The 21,109-nt window shown below is 47.9% G+C and overlaps 1 protein-coding gene across 1 annotated transcript in view; it reads left to right on the forward strand.

The window, feature by feature from the left end:
* Positions 1-12,957, forward strand: part of ADAM28 (ADAM metallopeptidase domain 28) — a 25,739-nt gene extending 12,782 nt beyond the window's left edge. Inside the window, exons 5-18 of the mRNA XM_039386642.1 lie at positions 601-731; positions 2,287-2,464; positions 3,307-3,396; positions 4,322-4,517; positions 6,219-6,321; positions 6,840-6,999; positions 7,572-7,652; positions 8,149-8,227; positions 9,263-9,353; positions 9,697-9,796; positions 10,064-10,129; positions 10,345-10,422; positions 10,868-10,924; positions 11,023-12,957. Coding sequence (XP_039242576.1) covers positions 601-731; positions 2,287-2,464; positions 3,307-3,396; positions 4,322-4,517; positions 6,219-6,321; positions 6,840-6,999; positions 7,572-7,652; positions 8,149-8,227; positions 9,263-9,353; positions 9,697-9,796; positions 10,064-10,129; positions 10,345-10,422; positions 10,868-10,924; positions 11,023-11,055 — 1,443 coding nt within the window. The 3' untranslated portion in view covers positions 11,056-12,957. The remainder of the gene's footprint in view (positions 1-600; positions 732-2,286; positions 2,465-3,306; positions 3,397-4,321; positions 4,518-6,218; positions 6,322-6,839; positions 7,000-7,571; positions 7,653-8,148; positions 8,228-9,262; positions 9,354-9,696; positions 9,797-10,063; positions 10,130-10,344; positions 10,423-10,867; positions 10,925-11,022) is intronic.
* Positions 12,958-21,109: the final 8,152 nt, after the last annotated feature.

A 21,109-nucleotide genomic window follows, 5' to 3' on the forward strand; every position in this document is an offset into this window, starting at 1 on the left:
TATTCTATCTATATCTATATTCTATTTATTCTAGGTACATCTATATAGATATATCTCTATATATTCTATCTATATCTATATTCTATTTATTCTAGGTACATCTCTATAGATATATCTCTATCTATTCTATCTATATCTATATTCTATTTATTCTAGGTACATCTCTATAGATATATCTCTATCTATTCTATCTATATCTCTATTCTATTTATTCTAGGTAGATCTCTATAGATATATCTCTATCTATTCTATCTATATCTCTATTCTATTTATTCTAGGTAGATCTCTATAGATATATCTCTATCTATTCTATCTATATCTATATTCTATTTATTCTATCTATATCTCTATGGATATATCTCTACATATTCTATTTACATCTATATTCTATTTATTCTATCTATATCTCCATAGATATCTATATTCTATTTCTATTCCTTTTAGCCAGTCTCTGTAGATCTCTAGAACAGCTGCCCCCAGGGCTGGAGCCCCCCGGGGCGCAGCAGTGCCACAGTTCCATGGGATCCAAAGCGCCCTTTATTCCCTTCCCTGCCGTTCTCCTTGTTCCCAAGCCCTGCCACCGAGCCCTTGTCCCCGCAGGACCACAGCGGGAACGTCATCGCCGTGGGAGCCACCCTGGCCCACGAGCTGGGGCACAACCTGGGCATGAGCCACGACACCAGGGCCTGCGCGTGCGGGGACAGCGTCTGCATCATGACAGACACCGTCAGGTCAGGGGCACACGGCGGCTGGGGAAAGGGGGCCGGGCGCCAAAAACCGAAATCAAAAAAAATCAAACCGAAATCAAAATCAAAATTTGATTTGGAGCAAAAATCAAAAGAGCTTTGGCCTCTGAGATGATGCCATTCGAAATATTTAAAAAAAAAAAAAAAAGGAGAAAAATGAAGATATTTCAGGTCGTTGTAAGATATTCCCAGATTATATTTATATTTATATTTATATTTATATTTATATTTATATTTATATTTATATTTTATATATTTATTTTTATATTTATTTTTATTTTATTTTTATTTTTATATTTATATTTATATTTATTTTTATATTTATTTTTATATTTTATATATTTATATTTATATTTATTTTTATTTTTATTTTATTTTTATTTTTATTTTTATATTTTTATTTATATTTATATTTATATTTATATTTATATTATATTTTTTCTAGATATACCTATATAGATATATCTATATATATTCCATCTATATTGTATTTATTCCATATATATCTCTATAGATATATCTCTCTATATAATCTATATATTCTATTTATACCTCTATTCTATTTATATCTATATTCTATTTATTCTAGATATATCTATATAGACATCTCTATATAGTCTATCTATATTCTATTTGTATCTCTATTCTATTTATTCCATATATATCCCTATAGATATATCTCTATAGATAATCTCTATATACTCTATTTATATCTATATCTATATAGATTCTATTTATATCTATATTCTATATAGATATATTTATTCTATCTACATCTATTCTATTTATATCTATATTCTTTCCTATTTATATTTATTCTAGATACATCTCTATAGATATATCTCTACATATTCTATTTATATATTCTTCTTTCGTACACTACTGGGGCGTGGGGGGGGGGGTGGCGGGGGGGGGGGGGGGGGGGGTGGGGGGGGGGGGGAGGGGGGGGGGGGGGGGGGTGGGGGGGGGGGGGGCGACCGAGGGGGTAGGAGGTCTGTGCGTGTGTTATATCTCTATATATTCTATTTATATCTATATTCTATTTATATTTATATTTATTCTATCTATTCTATTTATATCTATATTCTTTCATATTTATATTTATTCTAGATATATCTATTCTATTTATATTTATTCTAGATATATCTATTCTATTTATTCTATATACATTTTACTTTATTATTTTATTATTTTATTATTATTTATTTTTTACTTCTAGATTTCTTTCTTAGTTTTATTTTCACATTTTATTTTTCGTATCTTAAATTTCCTCTGTGCGTTTCCCCCCTATTCATTTTATTCATATATTTTTTCGTTCTATGATTCCTTTTTATTATTTTTCCTCTGCTCTCTTTATTTCTCAGTAGAGATATTTGGAGAGATGGTTGCAGCTGAGTTTTGGGGATGCTCACTTGGCTGATTTCTCCCACAAGGGAGAACTCACGAGTGAGTTTCTCTGGCTGTATTTCTCTCACAAAGGGGATTTCTCCTCCTTCCCTATGCCCATCCTAACGTAAACCCTCTGGATTTCCCCCGACAGCTCCTTCATTCCCAGGGAATTCAGCTCCTGCAGCCTCCAGAGCTTTGAGACGTTCCTGTTGAACGACCTGCCCGAGTGCCTGACCGACATTCCCGACGTGAGCAGCATCGTCTCCCCCCCGGCCTGCGGGAACGGCTTCGTGGAGAGGGGAGAGGAGTGTGACTGTGGCACTCCGGAGGTACCTGGGAATGAAAGAGCCCTTGGGAAAGGCAAAGGGGTTCGGTCAGGCTGGTTTCTGTCCCTCCTGGGGCAGGGAGCTCTAATCCAGCTGAAGGATTTCTGTGGGATCTGTGGTCACCGAGCGCGGTGTGCAAGTGGGGGGATGGAGGAGGGAAATCTTGGTTTGGGGGGCTCTGGGGACACGGGAACTGAGAGTCCCACAGAGCCACCCCCACGTCACCAGCCCAGAGAGTTCCCTGCCCAACTTCCACCAGCACAAGAGGCTGAGGGAGCTGGGGCTGTTCAGCCTGGAGAAGAGGAGGCTCAGGGGAGACCTCCTCACTCTCTGCAACTCCCTGACAGGAGGGGGGAGCCGGGGGGGGTTGGTCTCTTTTCCCAGGCAACCATCAGCAAGACAAGAGGGCTGGGTCTGCAGCTGGGCCAGGGGAGGGTTAGGTTGGAGATTAGGAAGAATTTCTTTGCAGAGAGGGTGCTCAGCCATTGGAATGGGCTGCCCAGGGAAGGGGTGGATTCTCCATCCCTGGAGGTGTTTAAGGACAGACTGGATGTGGCATCAGTGCCATGGGCTGGGAACCACGGCGGGGTTGGATCAAGGGTTGGACTGGATGATCTCAGAGGTCCCTTCCAACCCAGCTGATTCTGTGATTCTGTGATTCTATAATTCTCTGATTCTCTGATCAGCAGCCCCGCTCTGTGCCCTCCCCACGCTCCCTCCCAGGGCTGGGATGGCTCCCTGGGAAGTGCTTTCCAAGGAGCCAAGTGCAGGTCCCAGCCCCCCGTGCCAGCCCGGGACAGGGGGTGGTGGCAGGTCCCAGAGCTCTGGTTGTTGTTCTGTCCCAGGAGTGCACCAACGACTGCTGTGACCCCGAGACCTGCAAGCTGACCTCGGGCTCTGTCTGTGCCCACGGGGAGTGCTGTGAGAACTGCCAGGTGAGACCCCTCCCCAGCCAGCCTTTCCTGGAGAGAGCAGGGACAGCTTTCCATAGGATCAATCCCCTTCACTTGGACTTACTGACACAGCACATCATGGGGTCATGGGATAGCCTGAGCTGGAAGGGGCTCACAAGGATCAGAGTCCAACTCCTGACCCTGCACAGACACCCCAACAGTCTCACCCTGTCCCTGAGAGTGTTGTCCAAACACTCCTGGAGCTCTGGCAGCCTTGGGGCTGTGCCCACTGCCCTGGGGAGCCTGTTCAGTGCCCAACCACCCTCTGGGGGAAGAACCTTTTCCTGAGATCCAACCTGACCCTGCCCTGGCACAGCTCCAGCCATTCCCTGGGTCCTGTCACTGCTCACCAGCCCACCCCAAACTACCCCACAGCAAACAATTCCCTCAATGTTCCAACATCCTGGAGAAACGAGCTCTTGGATCACCCATTTTCTCCTTGTCAGGTGTCATAACCAATGTTAAAGGAGATGCAGGTCCCAGAATCCCAGAATCTGCTGAGTTGGAAAGGACCCACAAGGACCATCAGTCCAACCCTCAGCCCTGCACAGGCCCATCCCCAGAGTCCCACCCTGTGCCCCAGAGGACCATCCAAACCCTCCTGGAGCTCTGGCAGCCTTGGGGCTGTGCCCACTGCCCTGGGGAGCCTGGGCAGTGCCAACCACCCTCTGGGGGAAGAACCTTTCCCTGAGATCCAACCTGAGCCTGCCCTGGCACAGCTCCAGCCATTCCCTGGGTGCTGTCCCTGTTCCAGTGCCCACCCACCCTGGGGGTGATGCTGCTCCTCACACAACCTGCCCAGCCAGGATGAGATTTTTCTGCCCTAATTCCGGCTCTGGCCGAGTGTGATTCCCAGCCCTGTGGAGGGGCCCTGTGCTAAGGCTGGCTTTGCTCTCCCCTCCCTCAGTTTAAGAAGTCAGGAGCAGTTTGCAGGGCAGTGAAGGACGACTGTGACCTGGCCGAGATGTGCTCCGGGAACTCTGCCAGCTGCCCCACGGATCGATTCCGGGTCAATGGGCACCCCTGCAGCTTTGGAGAGGGGTATTGTTACATGGGCAAGTGCCCCACCAGGGACAGCCAGTGCAAGGCTGCCTTTGGACCACGTGAGTAACACCAGGACTGCAATCGGGGTGTCTTGGGCAAAGGAGAGAGAGAGGGAAAGAGGGAAAGAGGAAGAGGAAAAGAGGGAAAGAGAAAGGGAGACAGAGAGAGAAAGGGAGAAGGAAAGAGGGAAAGAGAGGAAGAGAGGAAAAGAGAGAGGAAGAGACGAAAAGAGAGAGAAAGAGAGGAAGAGAAAGGGAGAAAGAGAAAGGGAGAAGGGAGGAGAGGAAGAGAGAAAGAGAGAGAAAAAGAGAGAGAGAGAAAGAGAGAAAGAGAAAGAAAAAGAGAAAGAGAGAGAAAGGGAGAAGGAAAGAGGGAGAGAGAGGAAGAGAGCAAAAGAGAGAGAAAGAGAAAGAGTGAAGGAAAGAGAGAGAGAGAAGTGGAAAGAGAAAGAAAGAAAGAGAAGGAGAAAAGAAAGAGAGAAGGAGAGAAAGAAAGATAGAAAAAGAAAGAAAGAGAGAAAAAGAGAGAAAGAGAGGGGGAAGCTGTGCCTACAAATCCTCAAGGACCTGTTGTAAATCAGGAATAGCACATCCATAAAAATAAACTCTAGTTTCTAGCCTATAATTGTTATATTTCATATAACTGCTATTTTTCTATTTGATATAAATATTATTTCTCTATTTCACACAACCATTGTTTCCCCGTCTCGCACTGCAAGCGATGGTGACTCATGAGCCAAAGCTCGGAGCACACAGTGCAGTGTTTCCAGAGAAATGGGAAGTGGGCAAGGGATTCCTCTTTCACACAATGATTTTGAGAGAACTGGAATGGAGGTGGGGAAGTATTTTTGGCTATACAGGAAGAGGAAATGTCTGTCTGTCAAATTAACATCCAAATTTGGTGTCTTTAGGCTGCTGACAGCGGGAATTCGTAGAACCACAGAATGGTTTGGGTTGGAAAGGACCTTAAAGATCATCTCATTCCCTCCCCTGCCATGGGCAGGGACACCTTCCACTAGCCCAGGTTGGAACAGCCTGGCCTTGGACACTTCCAGGGGTGGGGCAGCCACAGCTTCTCTGGGAATTCCATCCCAGCCCCTCCCCACCCTCACAGGGAAGAGTTTCTTCCCAATATCTAATTCCAACTGCTCTCTCTCAGTTTAAAACCATTCCCCCTTTTCCTGTCCCTCCATTCCTTGTCCCCAGTCCCTCTCCAGCTCTCCTGGAGCCCCTTTAGGCACTGGAAGGGTCTCTCAGGAAGAGAGGAAGAGAGGGAAAGAGAGAGAAAGAGAGAAAGAGGGAAAGAGGGAAAGAGAAAGGGAGAAAGAGAGAGAGGGAGAGAAAGGGAGATGGAAAGAGGGAAAGAGAGGAAGAGAGGAAAAGAGAGAGAAAGAAAGAAAGAAAGAGAGAGAGAAAGAGAAAGAGAGAGAGAAAGAGAGAAAGAGGGAAAGGGAGAAAGAGAGAAAGAAAGAGAGAGAGAAAGAGGGAAAGAGGGAAAGGTAGAAAGAGAGAGAAAGGGAGATGGAAAGAGGGAAAGAGAGGAAGAGAGGAAAAGAGAGAGAAAGAGAAGGAAAGAGAGAAAGAAAGAGAGAGCCTTCTCTGTCTCTGGAGCCTTCCCTTCTCCAGGCTGAAGTGCCAGAGGCTCATTCAGCAAATTAAGCGGGCAAGGCCATTTCCTGAGCAGGTGGAGGAGATGGAACATCCTCAGTTCTGCCAGGCAGAGCTCCCAGACTCATTCCAGGGCCTTTTCCTGTCTCGCAGAGGCGACGGACGGTCCCTCCTCCTGTTACCGCCTGAACGAGCGGGGCGCGTACTACGGGTACTGCAGGAAGGAGCAGGGCACCCACCTCCCCTGCAAGGCAAAGTAAGCACCGAGCTCCAGAGCTTGGGATTCGGGAAGAAAAACAATTCCTACTTCAATGAAGAGGCAGAATCCAGGCCCACCCTGTTTTAGATGTTCCTGTGTCCCCTCCTGTTCAGTCTGGGTGTTGTGGGAAAGCCAGTTCTGAGAGAATTAGTTGGAGATCACGATCAAATGTGGGCAGAGGTGTGGGCAGACCTGCTGGAGAGGATGAGTGTGTGTGTGTGTGCACAAAACTGCAGGGAAGGGATTTTGGGATAGGGAAGGGAAGGGATTTTCTGATCTGACCCTCAGAATATTAAGGAATATCACCTAAACACTCAGTTCTGCACATCACCCCCCGATAAGCTCCAGAGGAATTAAAAACCCATCACCTGCTCAAACCACCAACCACCACAAACCCAAGTTCCCTCCTGCAGCTGTTTCCTTGGAATTCAAGCTGGAGGAGGGACCAGCTCAGGGGGTGGAGGGGGGTTTGCTGTGCCATGGCCTTGTTTTAACAGCTCTTGTTCTCCTTGCAGAGACAGACTGTGTGGGAAGCTGTTCTGCTCCGGAGGGAGGGAGATGCCCCGGGAGGGGAGCTTGGTGACTGTTAATTCCTGCAAAGCAAGTTTTCCTAAAAATGGAGATGATGAGGACCTGGGGATGATTCTTGATGGAACCAAGTGCGGGAATGGGATGGTTAGTAGGGAATAATTTTTCTCCGTGTTTTTTCCTCCTCTTTCAGTCTTAGCTCATTCTCAAGGATAACTTTAAACAGGCAAGGCTGAGCTGACACCAGACTTCTGCTGGTTTTCCCTACATCTACCCCAAACCAGCAGCAAAGCAAACAGGAACTTCCATGATTCCAAATTCCTGTGCCTTGGCTGCTGTCCCTTTATTTTTTTCCTGCCACAAACATACGTGGCAACAGAAAGACCCCTTTGTACAAAGGTTTTATATAGAAGATCATAAATGTTATTACTACATTTAGTGATTCCCACCATGGATGTGCCAGGAATCTCTAAGTGCTATTCCCAATTTTCTTCTTGGAAGGGGAGGGGTGTCTGTACATCTTTGTCACTCCCCTTTGCTGTAAAACACCCAAAGCTCAGATGAAAAATTATCCCCAAATATCAACCCCCTAAGGTGGGTTTAGGTGATTTGCAGAACTGTTCCCACGTCTCCTCGTGCCCTTCATTCCTTCACATGATCATATTCCAGCTCTGCACCTTCTGGAAGCTCTGAATCCCTCCGGGAACCTTTCATTTCAGGTGTGCAGCAACGGAGAGTGTGTCTATACTGAGGAGGTCTTTAGATCGACCAACTGCTCTGCCAAGTGTTCTGGACACGCTGTAAGATCTGAGATTTGATGCTATTCACTTTAAAATGATGCATATCAGCTGCAGACCTTATTGCTGAGGGTATTTAAGTCACTGGGATGGGAGTTGGTAAAAACTGGGGAGGCAGAAGCTTCTTATATTTTTATGAAAGCAAATCTAAACTGAGACAAAATCGATATTTTTACCAAGGAGACCACAAGAGGTGGACACAGACTCTGTGTCTGGCCCTGCCCCTGAGCCACAGCACCACAGCTCTTCTCTTTTAGGTCATTTTGGGGTTGGGAAGATAATGTGTGGCCATTCAGAGACCTAGAGATGTGTGGGTTAACCCTGCCTTGTACTGCAGCTCTCACCTGCACACCAGCAGAGCCCCAGGGCTCTTTAACCCCCAAAACTGCTCCTCTCCGAGCCAAATTTTAAACTGAGAGCTTCAACAGACTCACCAGAGCCACCCAGTGACATCCCAATTCACTCCCACTCCCAAGCTGAAGGTCTTTGTGCTCCCCAGGTGTGTGACCACGAGCTGCAGTGCCAGTGTGAGGAAGGATGGGGCCCACCCACCTGTGACAGCTCCTCAGCCTTCACCAGTAAGTGCTGCACGGCCACACCTTGGGAGCCACCAGTGAACTCCAGGGAGACAGCCCAGCACTGGGGGCCAGCCTGGTTCATGGAATTGTGGAGGTTGGAAAAGCCCTCTAAGGTCGTGGAGTGCAACCATCCCCCAGCAGCACCCCCGTGGTCACCACTAATGGGGAACACCCACAGGTTTTTTGAACACTTCCAAGGGTGGGGACTCCACTATTCCCCTGGGCAGCCTTAACACCCCTTTCACTGGAGAAATTTCCCCTGATATCCAACCTAAAATCCCATTTCTTTGCAAATATTGGATATCAGGGTAGGTGATTTCTGAGTATCTTGAAGCCCCTGCTGCTTGTAGGAACGAGCAGAGCAAGGACTTTTCTTTCTGAGCTGACAGGAAGGGAGCAGCTTCTCCCCTCTCCATGCTGGGATAAGGAGCTCACTGTCACCTCAGAGGGGAGCCAAGATCCCACAGGCTTTGCTGTGAGGGAGGTGGACAAATTCCTTTATCATCTGCAGGCAGCTGGTCTTTAACGGATCTACCTCTGAAGGAAAAGACTTTGTGGATAGATTTCCATCTGTCTGGGAACAAAACCAACCAGCCTTTATTTTGTTTGTAATATAAATCTGTTTGTCCTCTCCCCACACTCCCCAGAGCACCATCAGCTCTGAACATCAGGGTTTGGTTGAAGGACAGTTGTGAAGGAAACCTCACTTGAATGCAATTTTGGATAACACCTTTTGGAGGCAGAGGAGAGGAGTGACAGCCAAAGGATCTTTGAGGCTGGATGGAAAGGACAGGGATTGTTCAGGGTTTGCTTAGCCCTGCACAGGCTTCAAATCTGGCAAAACCATCTCCATCTGTGACAGGAGAAGAAGAAGCCACAAAATGAGGACAAACAGGGTCCAGACCTTGGGGAAAAAAATTCCTTTGCCAGTGGTGGTGATGGGAGACTTGTCAAGAACAGTGGATCTCTTGGATCTCTGTCCAAGCTCGAGGATTCTGGGATGTTTAAGGAGTGTCTGTTGTCTCTCCCTGGCAGGCATTGCCATCGTGGTTGGGGTGCTGGCTGTCCTGGCTGTCACAGCCACTGCAGCAGTGCTGCTCATCCGCTTCCGAGTGGCCAAGGAGAGGTAAATCCTTCCCCACTGACTGAAAAAACCCCCAAACCAAAGCCATGGAATACCTGGATGGGTTTAACTTCCAGTTTTCAAAGGGGGTGGGGGGAATCAGAAACCAAAAAGCCAAGGAACTCCTTGAGCTTTGCTGAGCTGCTTCAGAATTCTCATATTTGGGAGAGGAGTGAAGATTTGAAACGCGAGATTAATCAAATTAATCAAGATTAATCCTTAATAAATACAATAAAAAAGCAGGGCCATGGCTATAAAACACCACTGGGAATAAGGCAGGCATTCAACTGCAAGTTTATTTACTTCAGTCAAGGTAAGATTTACCATGATATGAAATATTTTACAGCCACCAGAACAGGAGTGGACCTGGAGCCACCAACCAAGTGTTTGTGGATCAAGAGGAGAGGTGCAGAGAACCCCCAGGCCTGGCAGTGCCTGCCCAGAAGGTGAGGGCAGGGGGGTGCTGGGCCAGCTGGGTCTGTCTGGGACTGTCCCAGCCACCAAAACCCCCCAGCCAAAGTGGGCTCCTCTTCCTCCAGGGTCCCAAATGCTTCTCCAGGGCTGAGAGGGCAGTGCTGGGAATGCCAGTGGGTTGGGAGTGGGGAAAGCACGTGGGGCTGAGCCCCTGAGTGACCTGGGTGACAGGAAAGGGACACAGGGAGACAACACACGAGACAAGGGCTCCATCCCACGGGACTGTTCCCTGTTTGCAGGTGGATGGGAAGAAACTCCTGCTCCCTGTGCCTCCACCTCAGGAGAACAAACCCCAGCTCCAGACTGTAAGTCCTGCCAGGGAATGTCCCTGCTTCCCTGCTGGCTTTGGGGAGGACATCCCATCCCAAACCAGCTCCCAAAGGCTGGGCAATCCCTGAGCTCCAGCCCAGGGATTTCTCAGGGCCAGGCAGCACTTCCTGCACAGCCACATTCCCGTGGGACCACGGGCATGCACAGTGTGTGTAGAGAGCCAATATGTTTTCTGTTCTGTTTTTTCCAGCCTGCCTTGAGGCCTAAAGGTCCCCCACCTCCTGTTCCTTCCACCAAACCAGCCTCATGTCACCCAGAGGAGAAGTTTGTAAGTACAGCCCTGCACTTCTCCCACATTTCCTCTGAGTAGCAAAAGATTATCAGGTGCCAAACAGTATTTTTCAGTTTCTGACCGTGATTTAATATAAAAATTAAAACTCACAGCCATTCAAACCACAGATTCTTTAAGTAAAGAGTCACCTTTTTTTACCACATAACCCTAAACTGCACAAGACACTCTTGGATACTCAAGGAATCCTCTCAGACCTCACATGTCCCCCTCAGCAGCAAAAGCACAGCCCAGTGGCTTCTGAAAGGGATCTGCCCCCTTGGCTGGTGGTAATTTGGTACGTGGAGAGATTAATCCACTTCCCCTGCAGCATTTCCACTGGGAAATGTTGTGGTAAATCCATGAGGACACCCGAGGTCTGGGGAGGTTCTGCAGCTGCTCAGGCAGGAAAACCCAGTGACATTTAAACTGCATTTTGTTCCAGGCACCAGAGAGGAAACCCCCTCACCTCCCAGTCCCCAAAGGCAAACCTCCAGCACAGGTAACCCGAGTTCCAGCGGGAACAGCAGTTCCTTTGGGATGTAATTCCTTGAAACAGCCCCGGGAACCCTCTGATTTAACTCCTTCTTTTCCACCCAGGCTTTAAAACCCCCAATGAATCCCCGAGTCTGAAGTTTCTGACCCAGGGCTGGATGGAGATGTTTTCAGGGACAACTTGCTTGCCCCTCCATTCCTCCACTTTTGGCAAAGGCATCCAGGATCATCTTCCTCTTCTCCTTCCAACAAGAACAACGGACTGGCAGCTGCTTGGGAAGAAAAGGGTTGGACTCTGAGCAGGGAGGAACATTTTGGTGATGACACAGAGCTGCTGCCCAAGAGGAAACGAAGCAGAGTCACTCTTTGCACTGAGGTGTAGACTGGGAGTAAGTTCCCAAAGCTGCTGAACACATCCCAGCTCCTGGGCCAGCACCCAAGGAGTGGCTGCACCCACACTGCTCCTCTGGGCACAGAGCCCAGGGGGTGAGGGAATGTGAACTGTTACCTTGGTTTGGCTCCATTTTGGGATCTCTGCCAGCCCCTCTCCTTCCTCCACAACGCACCAGACCTTCTTCACACGTCATCCTAAACTGCACAAGACACTCTTCATCTGTGCCAAGGAATCCTCTCAGCCCTCACGTGTCCCTCTCAGCAGCAAAAGCACAGGGAGTTCAAAGCAACAGGGATTTGGGGAGTAAATCAGTGCAAAGGAAGAACAAATTTGAAGAACAAATTTGCTCCTCCAGGGGTCTGGGATGGAACCTGCATTGCAGAAGTGTCAGTTCTGGAGAAAGACAAACCCTCCCTGACCCTTGGGGAGGAGTTGGTGTCCTCGAGGTCTGAACTAGGCATGACCTGAGTGAGGTGACACACTGGAAACGGGTCTGGAATGATCCTTTGGGATGGGATTCTCTCAGTAACCCTGTTAAACAAGATCCCTGTGGTGAGCAGGGAGAGCTGGAGAGACTCAGGAGCTCCAAGTGCTGCTCCAAGTGCTCCAGAGCTCCGGCTGTGCCAGTTCATGGAGCTCCAGCTGCTCCACTGCCCTGGGACAGGGAAACCCAGCAAAGCAGCCCCACCAAACCCCTCCCTCAGTCCTTTCCCTGCCCCTCAGCTCCACCAACATCCAAGGATTCCTCCCTTCCAGGACTCCCCACCCTCCCTTTGGTGCTCCCTGAGCTCCCCCCGGGGAGTTGTTGTGGGGTCACTCCTGGGAACCAGGGGTTGGTTTTGGGGGATGAGTTTTCCCACTCTGCTTCATTCCCGAGGGTCCCTCATCCCCCCCGCCCTGTTGGCATCACTCTGGGCACGTTGCCCAGCTGGGATGGCTCTGTTGGCACTGCTGTTAATGGTGCTGTTGCCACTGGCACTGGGAGCATCCCTGTGCTCGGCATCCAGGGTTGGAAGGTCAAGCTCCCAGAAATGTTTTTTTCAAGAGCAAAAATTCTACCAGGGGAGAAGAAGAAAAAAAAAAAAAGAGAGAGAGAGAGAAAATTAAGGAAAAATAAAAGAGGGAGAAAGGAACTTGCCCTGGATTCAAAGTACTCAAGATTTTATGGAGTTTCCAGCGAGAACTGGGTTTAGGTTTGGAGCAGGAGCAGAGTCAGAACATGGATCCAGCTGATCACACTGTGACTCAGGAAGGTTGTTTCCAGCCCTTGGGCACAGTGGCTTCGCTGGAGAAGCCAAATTCCCAAATTTCTGCTGTTTCCAGTGACCCTCCCTGAGCTCTCACACTTCAGCCCCACCCTCTCTGATCCAGAATTCCAGATAAAACTCCGATTTCTCCTCTTGGGCTGGGCTTTGTCTGAGGTTCCCAACCCCTGCAAAACACGAGTGTGATGGAATTCCAGTCTGGTTGGAGGAGGGAGGTGGGATTTTGGATTAGGATAAACGTTACTGGAAGAGCAGAGCTTTCTTCTGCTTTGGATTATTGCTGCTTTATTTGAGTCAGGGATGGATTTGAACCCGTATCTGTGTTTGACTGCGGTGTAAAGACTCAGAACTTATTTTTTATGAGCTGTAATTAATGTATATACAAAGATTTCTGTATTAAAGTGTTCTCTCTAAATGAGAGTCTCTAAAAAGTCGCTGTATTTTTTAAAAGCCATCAGTTGCACATGAAAACTCATGTAAAGTGGGACCATTTGTAACAATGCCAAATCCCTAAAATTCCCAGTTTTAACCAAAAAGGAGTATTCACAGGTGTAGTCAAAACTGCCAAGTTAGCCAGTTAATTTAAATTATGGTTTAATTAAATTATATAAATTTAAATTATAAGTTAATTAAATTATAATTTAAATTAGAACGAGCTTATATTTAAAATTATAAAGAGAATTTAAACGATAAGATATTCCATCCCAACTTTTCTGCCATCTTAAAAAGCTATTTCTTCCCCTTTCCAAACTTTGTGAGCACTCCAGAATTTTCCAAGGACGGAGAGATTTGCAGCAATAGAGAACTGCTATTTTTTCATTATCTTCCTAAGATTCATCTCCCAAACCAGGGAGCTTGGGCTGCCTTTTCTCCTGCAGAAACCCAAATACCTGAGCCCTTCCAGTGCCTCCCACAGACCAAAGATCCACTTTCAGCAGCGACTTGAAGCAGAAACTTGGGGAAAATCTATCTATTTTATATATAAAATTTATTATTCCCCAATAATTTATTATTATATATAATTTATTATATAATGTATATTTATGATATTTATTATTATATATAATTTATTGTTACCCAGGGGTAGTAATAAATTATATCTGGAATATACACAGCTTTCCTTGGCCCCAAGAGCCCAGGACAGGTGCCAGCCCCTCCTGCCTTGGAGAACACGTCGTTATTCCCCGGGTTTGCCCAGTCTCTTGGTCTGTTATACAAACGTGACATCTGCTGTTAAAAACCCTCCACTGCAAGAGGGAAAGGGTTTAAAAATCCATAATATATCGGTAACCTCCTGTGCAGGACCCACAAGGCCCTTCCCTCGCTCCCAGCCCTAGAGAAAAGCAGTTTATTGCTGGTTTTGGGGGCTGTATTTTTTTGCTGTGAGTGAACACTCCGCCCCAATTCCACGGGGAAACAAAAATGGCTTTTTTTTCCCCGTTGCTTTCCGACCTCTGAATTCGTCGAACCAAAGAATTCTGGAATGGTTTGGGTTGGGAAAGCTCACTCAGTGCCACCCCCTGGCACGGGCAGGGACATCTCCCACTATCCCGGGCTGCTCCAACCTGGCCTTGGACACTCCCAGGGATGGACAATCCACAACTGCGTTCCAATTTCCCACCCTCTTTCCTCCCTCTTTCCCCTCCCTGAGTTTGGTGCTCTTTGGCCCCCCCCAACCCAAATTTCACCGGGAACATTTTTGGGGGCTCCCCGCAAACCAGCCACGCTCTGGTGGCTGAATTCCCCGGCGGTTCCTCTCCCCGGCGCTGGGAATTGTCCCCTTTGCCCTGCAAAACTCGGCGCTGGCCGTTAGAGGGCAATGGGACACGGACCACGGGAGTCTTGTGGGATCACCAACGAATCCATCCCGCATTTCCAGCACCCTCCGACCTTGGGCTGCACATCCAGGAGACACCGCCAAGGACACGGAGCTGGAGCCCGGGCAGGGTTTCAGACACAGAGGCACCAGACGGCTCATAAATAGGCTGAACCCAACCCTCCAAACGTGACACCACAGGCAGGACCTGCTCTGGGGCTCCTCACGGGCAAGAGGAAGCTTTTTCATCGATCCAGGTTTCGCTGCCCAGAAAACCGAGTGTTGTCCTCCCAGCCCTCACCGACATGAATCACAAAAATCCCCCGGGATTTGGAATTAAGCATTTTTTTTTCCTGCTTTTGCTTCCCCCTGCCTCGTAGCAGCGCATAAATCGTCTGCTTCTTGACAAAGGAGTGAATAAAAGGCTTCAGGCCGGACCCTGTGATGTGCAAATCAGTGGGAATTCCTGGAAATATTGAAGATTCCCCTGCTGACAGTCCCTGAGAACTCAGACCTTTGGTGGTTGTCCACCAGCAAACTGAGCTTGGTGGTCTCCAGGGCTACAAAAGCAAGTGGTTCTTACTATGGCAGCCTTTGCCACTGGCTGATAATTCAGGAATTATAGGATATGGAATATCCTTAGTTGGAAGGGGCCCACAGGGATCATCCAGTCCAAGTCCTGGCGCTGAGGAAGGGAATAATCCTACCCTGTGCTGAAGTGTGAACCTCAGCCATCAGCCACCTCTGGCTGAGAAATGCCATTAACCATCAGATTATTGATTAATTAATTAATGTGGCATTGCTGGATGCTTCTAATCCTCCTCTGGTGCCGAGGAAACGGGAGGCCCTGGGAAAGGAGGAGGGTGGTGCCAGCATTTCTCCTGGTCCCTCATCACTTTAAAACCACCCAGAAAAGTGGCAGAGATTAACAGGCTGTTACTGACATTAGAGCCATAAATAATTCCACCAAAGACGTGGCCCTGGCCTTTAGAAGGTCTCAGGGAAAAAGAGCAGAGGCTGAAATATTGATAGATGTGTCTGCAAGAGCTGTTAGAAAAGGGAGAGTGCTTTCCATGGGATTGGGGTGAGCACCAGGACAAGGGGGGGAACCTCGATCACATCCTGACAAAATAGGAGTGCACAGCACCAGGAGAGAGGATGAACAATAAAAACAACCCCAGTTCAGGAGAAATGGAGGCAAAAATCCTCCTTAAACAGGCAAAAACAGTGGTGAAAGAATGAAGAACATCTCCAGCAAGAGTGAGAACAGGTGAGGGCAGAGCTCAGGTGTGTTCACCCCGGGCTGCAGAGACAGAAAACATCTTTCTTACACCTGTTAGTACACGGAGGGAGAAATGAGCCTCTCCCTGCCATGCCCTGGATTTATTTTTGCGTGTCCTGGAGTGCACTGGAGAAATGTATTTTCCATGTTCCACCTCCCGTCCCCGGGTCCCAGCGGCGCCCACGTCACGGCAAAGCGCTGCAGAGACCTTCCTACATCCAACATCCTCCCAAATCAGGTCACCCAAAAACGCCTCCTGCCCAGCCCCACAACGTGACAAGGCTTCGTGAAAGGCTCCACGGGAGAAAAACCCACGGGATGACTTGGATGGAGAGGGAAAACCAAATTATGGCAGAGCCTCCCTGTTAAGGTGCTGGAGCAGGACGTGACTCACTCCCTGCAGAGACACCTTCACTCCCAGCACACACCTGAGGACAGCAAGGAAATTCCCACATCTGAGCCACACTCCAAGGAAACAGCCCCTTTCCCACTCTCCAGGACTGACTCCCACACCAGATTCCTTGGCAGCAGCAACCAAGGTCTGGCTTTCCAGAGGAGTTTTAGCACTTTCCACACGCCCAGCAGGCTCAGCTCGCTCACCTGGAAACCCAATTCCAGCCTCCAGCTCCCTGGGATCCAGCTTTTCATGTTCACAACAAGGACACTGCGTCCTCCTTCCTTTCCCTGTCTTTCATCCCCCAAAATTCAAAGCCCCCACTGGCTGCAGCCCCTTTTTTGGGGTGAGTTATGGAACCCCTCCATGCTGGGGGCACCTCTCTGGGTCCCCACTCCCTTTTTTGTGCCCCCACAAAGCTCTGGGGGCCGGGATATAGTTCAGCTGACAAGGTGGGATTTGCTCAAAGGCTGGGCTTGATGATCTTGGAGGTCTTTTCCAACCTTAATAATTCTGTGATCCTACAAAAGGGGCCTGGCTTTGTGGGGTTTTAGGCTTTAATACCAAGAATGACTTGCAGTAACAACACTAAAGCACATACATAGAAAACCCCTGATGCTGCCACCTCTCAACACCCGGGAAGTGAAGCTTTGCTGGGATTGATCTTTGTTGGACAATCCCTAAGCTGAGACCCTGCAAAGGAAAACAAAGAACAGCTCCAAGTCCTTAAAAAAAAGGGGGGGGAAAGAGAGAATTGTTGTAACATTTGGGTTGGAAAAGCCTTCTAAGGCCATCAAGTCCAACCATCCCCCACCACTGACCCGTGTCCCCAGGTGCCATATCTTTTAAATCCCCCCAGGAATGGGGGCTCCATCACTTCCCTGGGCAGGACAACCCTTTCCACCATGAATTTTCCCCCTGATATCCAACTTAAACCTCCCCTGGCACAGCTTGAGGCCGTTTGCTCTTTGTCCTGGGGCTCGTTCCTGGGGAGAAGAGAAGCCCCAGTGGGTCCCTAATTCACCCCCCCCATCACCAGAGCTCTGGATTTGCCGTGAATTTTTCATGCTGGAATCAGCTGAGTGCTGCAGGCACGTACTGCATGGAAAATCAGCCTGAAATATTGATGATCCACTGCAGAGGATCAGCAGGGAAAGATCTCCAAACGAGGACAGGGGACCTCAGGCAGCCCTGCTGGAACCACTCCCTTCCTGCCCCAAATCCAGGGCAGTTCAACGGGGATGAGCTGCCCCAGAGGTGCTGGGAAGGAGAACCACTGGACTGCAGGGTTGGGGGCTGTAGGACACATCAGGAGCCTGGGTTAGTTAAACCTTCCAGAACTTCTCAGCCACGATTTGTCCTGTTTTAACCCCTCTGTGCCAAAAGGAGCCTCATTCCTGAGGCTGATTCCTGCAGGGCTGAGCAGGACAAAGCCCACAGGAAAGGGGGAGGGGAGGGGGGGCTAATGGTGCACTTATCAATATATCTCAGTATCTGTCTAGACACCATAAACCACAAACTTCCCCTTCTCCCTGATCAAACCTGACCCAAAACTCGACCAATTTAACCCGAGTGGAAACACGAACCCTCAGCCAGAGAGGAGCAGAGCTCGGATTCATGGCTTTAGTTCCCCTGGAATGCTCATGTTACTAATTCCACACCCACTCCTTATTCCTGTCACCATTTCCTTGCCTTAAAAGCCACCCTGACATGGCTTTGGAGCCGTTTTACTTCATCACTGCCATCGTTAGAAACTCTGCAATCAGAAGATTGGTGCCTTCTCATCACTTATTTAAGCTGTGCCAAGCACCACAGACACTTATGAAATACATCCCAAATTATGCCCAGTGGAAAAAAGAGAGGGGGGGAGGAAATAAAAGCAGGAATTATATATGTACATCTCCTCCTGCCCACCTGCAGAGCATCCTCCTGCACACGGGGGAGTAGCAGAGGAGCTTCAATATTAGTTTAAAAAATTCATGGGCCGGCAGTGGCAGGAATAAAACCTGTCAGCAAGCGTTGCTCCCACTGAGGAGAGGTGGCAAAGTTGGGCCTGCTGGGTTTGGGCACCGTGTCTCGTTAGGAAAGTGCTGCTGGGAATTTTTTGGGGAGGGAGGGAACCAGTCTGGGAGCTGCAGAGCAGCGCTGGCTTCCATGGGTTTGGAGGATTATTTATCCAAAGCACGGCTGGGGAGCTGCAGGGAAGGCACAGGGTGGGAGGTTGAGCAGAAAAACTGGGGGTTTGGGCCACTTTTGGCTCCCAAAAGTGAGAGCTGCTGGTGCCCGACCCTGCTGGCACGTGGGGGTGGTGCCTGGGGGTGCCAGCTGGGAATGTGGGAGGAAAGCAGAGCCCAGCTGGCAGTGCCAGCACTGCTCATTTCCCAGGAGCTGGGGCTGGGGGCAGATCCCACCTCCTCCAGCCAGGCTTGGCTTTGCAAAACCACCCAGTTCTGGAGCAGGTTTAGTCTAAGCCTGGCTTGACCCACATTCCTGCCTGGAAGGGCTGGAGCCCCTCGGGAGCCAGGCTGGGAGAGCTGGGGGGGGTCCCCTGGAGAAGGGAAGGATCCAGGGAGACCTTGGAGCCCCTTCCAGAGCCTGAAGGGGCTCCAGAAGAGCTGGGGAGGGATTTGGGGTAAGGGATGGAGTGATAGGACATGGGAGTGGCTTCCCACTGCCAGGGGGCAGGGAGAGATGGGATATTGGGAAGGAATTCTTGGCTGTGAGGGTGGGGAGAGGAATTCCCAGAGAAGCTGTGGCTGCCCCTGGATCCCTGGAAGTGTCCAAGGCCAGGCTGGAGCCACCTGGGCCAGTGGAAGGTGTTCCTGCCCATGGCAGGGGTGGAATGGGATGAGCTTTAGGGTCCCTCCCATCCCAAACCATTCCAGGATTCCATGACCTGGAGCTGGCAGCCACAAAAGGGAAAGGAACACCCAGGACACCCTTCCTGCTGTCTCTGCTCCTGGAATAAACCCAGGAGCTCTGCTCCCATTATTTAGAAGTATTATATATTATAGATATTATTACACATAAGTATTATATATTATATGTATTATTACATATAAGTATTATATATTATATATTATCATAAATAACTCACATATTATATATATTATTATACATATATATATTACATATTATATATTATATATATTATTTATTATACATTATATATATTATTTATTATACATTATATATCTTATTATAAATAAGATATATTACCTATATTATTATACATAAGTATTATACATTATATATATTTATAAGCACTGCTCTGTGCCCCCCTCCTCCCAGGATTTAAAGATTCCAAGGTGTTTTCTGTGTTCCCATGGAGTTTTATCCTTATTTATGCCCCCATGAGTGTGGGGCTTGGACAGAATTCCCTTCTGGAATACTTGGCTGCAGGGAGATAAAGAAAGCACAAGGCTCTGGTTCCACACCAACCCTCCAACTCCAAGCAGGAGCAGAAATATTTGCAGTGTTTTGTTGTTCCTTCCCAGCCCCAGAGCCCAGTTCCATCCCTGCCCCTGTTCCCATGGATTTAACCTTCCCAAGCCCTGTTTGTCCCCCAACCAAACCCCGTTTGCTGGTTTTACTGTACCACTAAAACTCCATTTTCTGCCTGAGTTTGTGCTGAGCTGCCTGCTGGGCCAATAAATATAATCACACTTAACTTAATGGGCAGGACACCAAAGCCCAAAGCTTTTATTTTCATTACCCATCATTAGGAGTGGCATGTCTTTTATCAAATCTGTCTCCAATATTCACTTTATTAAAAAGTCCATCAGTCCCAGACTGCTTAATGCAATCTGCAAGGACAGGCAGGGAATTGATATTAAACCCTTTAGCAGGTGGGGACAGAACCTCCTGAAAAAAAGAAATATATTCAAAGCCTTCTTTGGGAAGGATCTTGAAAGGACACGAAGAGAACAATTAATAATTCAAAGTGTGTGTGTGTGTGGGGATTGCAAACAGGAGGAAGAAATGACTGAAAGAATGAAATTTTGGCTGAAAACTGAAACACTAAAGGCTTACAAAACCCAAATCAAAGGTATTTAGATGAAGCAGAAGTATTTATGGTGGTAATTAAACATTTAGGTGGTTTTGAATACCTGCCCACAGTGCTCAGGGTACAAACAAGGTACAACCAATCCAGGGGGCACATCCCAGGGCCTCCAGGAGTCCTCAGGAAAGCTCCATAAGTGATGGAATATAAAAATATAGAAAATAATACAGAAAATGATATAGAGAAATATAGAAATATAACAAATAAAAGGTTTTTTTTTTTTTTAATCTTAGACTAAACTCACAGTCTGAGGTTTTCATTTGTTAAATATTCAGTGTTCTGAAGGTTTCATTTTGGGCACAAATCTTCAAGGCTGCAGAGCTGCTGCTGATCCCTGGGCTGGGGCTTGAGGGTGGAAACAACTCCTGAATCCCACAGTTCATTTTCCCACATCCCTTTGACGACTCCAGAAGTAAAAACCTGGAATGCCACAGCTCGTTTCCCACAGCCCTTTGTGCCTCCAAAAACCCAAAGCTGAGCCTTTTCAGCATTGACCTGCACGACAGAGAGTTACCCCCCAAATCTTCACTTTGTCCCTAATAAATTACCTATATTTTAGCACCAAAAAAACCCCCTGATTACCTTTATCTTACACCCAAAATGTTCATTCTGTCCCCTAAGACCATCACAATTTCCCCCCCATATTTTCCCTTTCAGTGCTGATCCAACCTGTGCTCCTCTCCTCTCACATCCAATCCCAAATCCATACACAATCCCAAATTCACACACAATCCCAAATTCTTGTACAACCCCAAATTCATCTACAATCCCAAATTCATCTACAATCCCAAATTCATCTACAATCCCAAATTCCTGATCCTTTTGCCTGCAGGAACCGAGCCTATTCATATACATGTTCATATAATTCATCTACAATCCCAAATTCATCTACAATCCCAAATTCATCTATATATACATATAATTCATCTACAATCCCAAATTCATATATATACACATATAATTCATCTACAATCCCAA

This window comes from Pipra filicauda, unplaced genomic scaffold (assembly GCF_003945595.2).
Source record: "Pipra filicauda isolate LSUMZ 115617 unplaced genomic scaffold, ASM394559v2 scaffold498_size1627759_pilon, whole genome shotgun sequence".
Lineage (NCBI taxonomy): Eukaryota > Metazoa > Chordata > Aves > Passeriformes > Pipridae > Pipra > Pipra filicauda.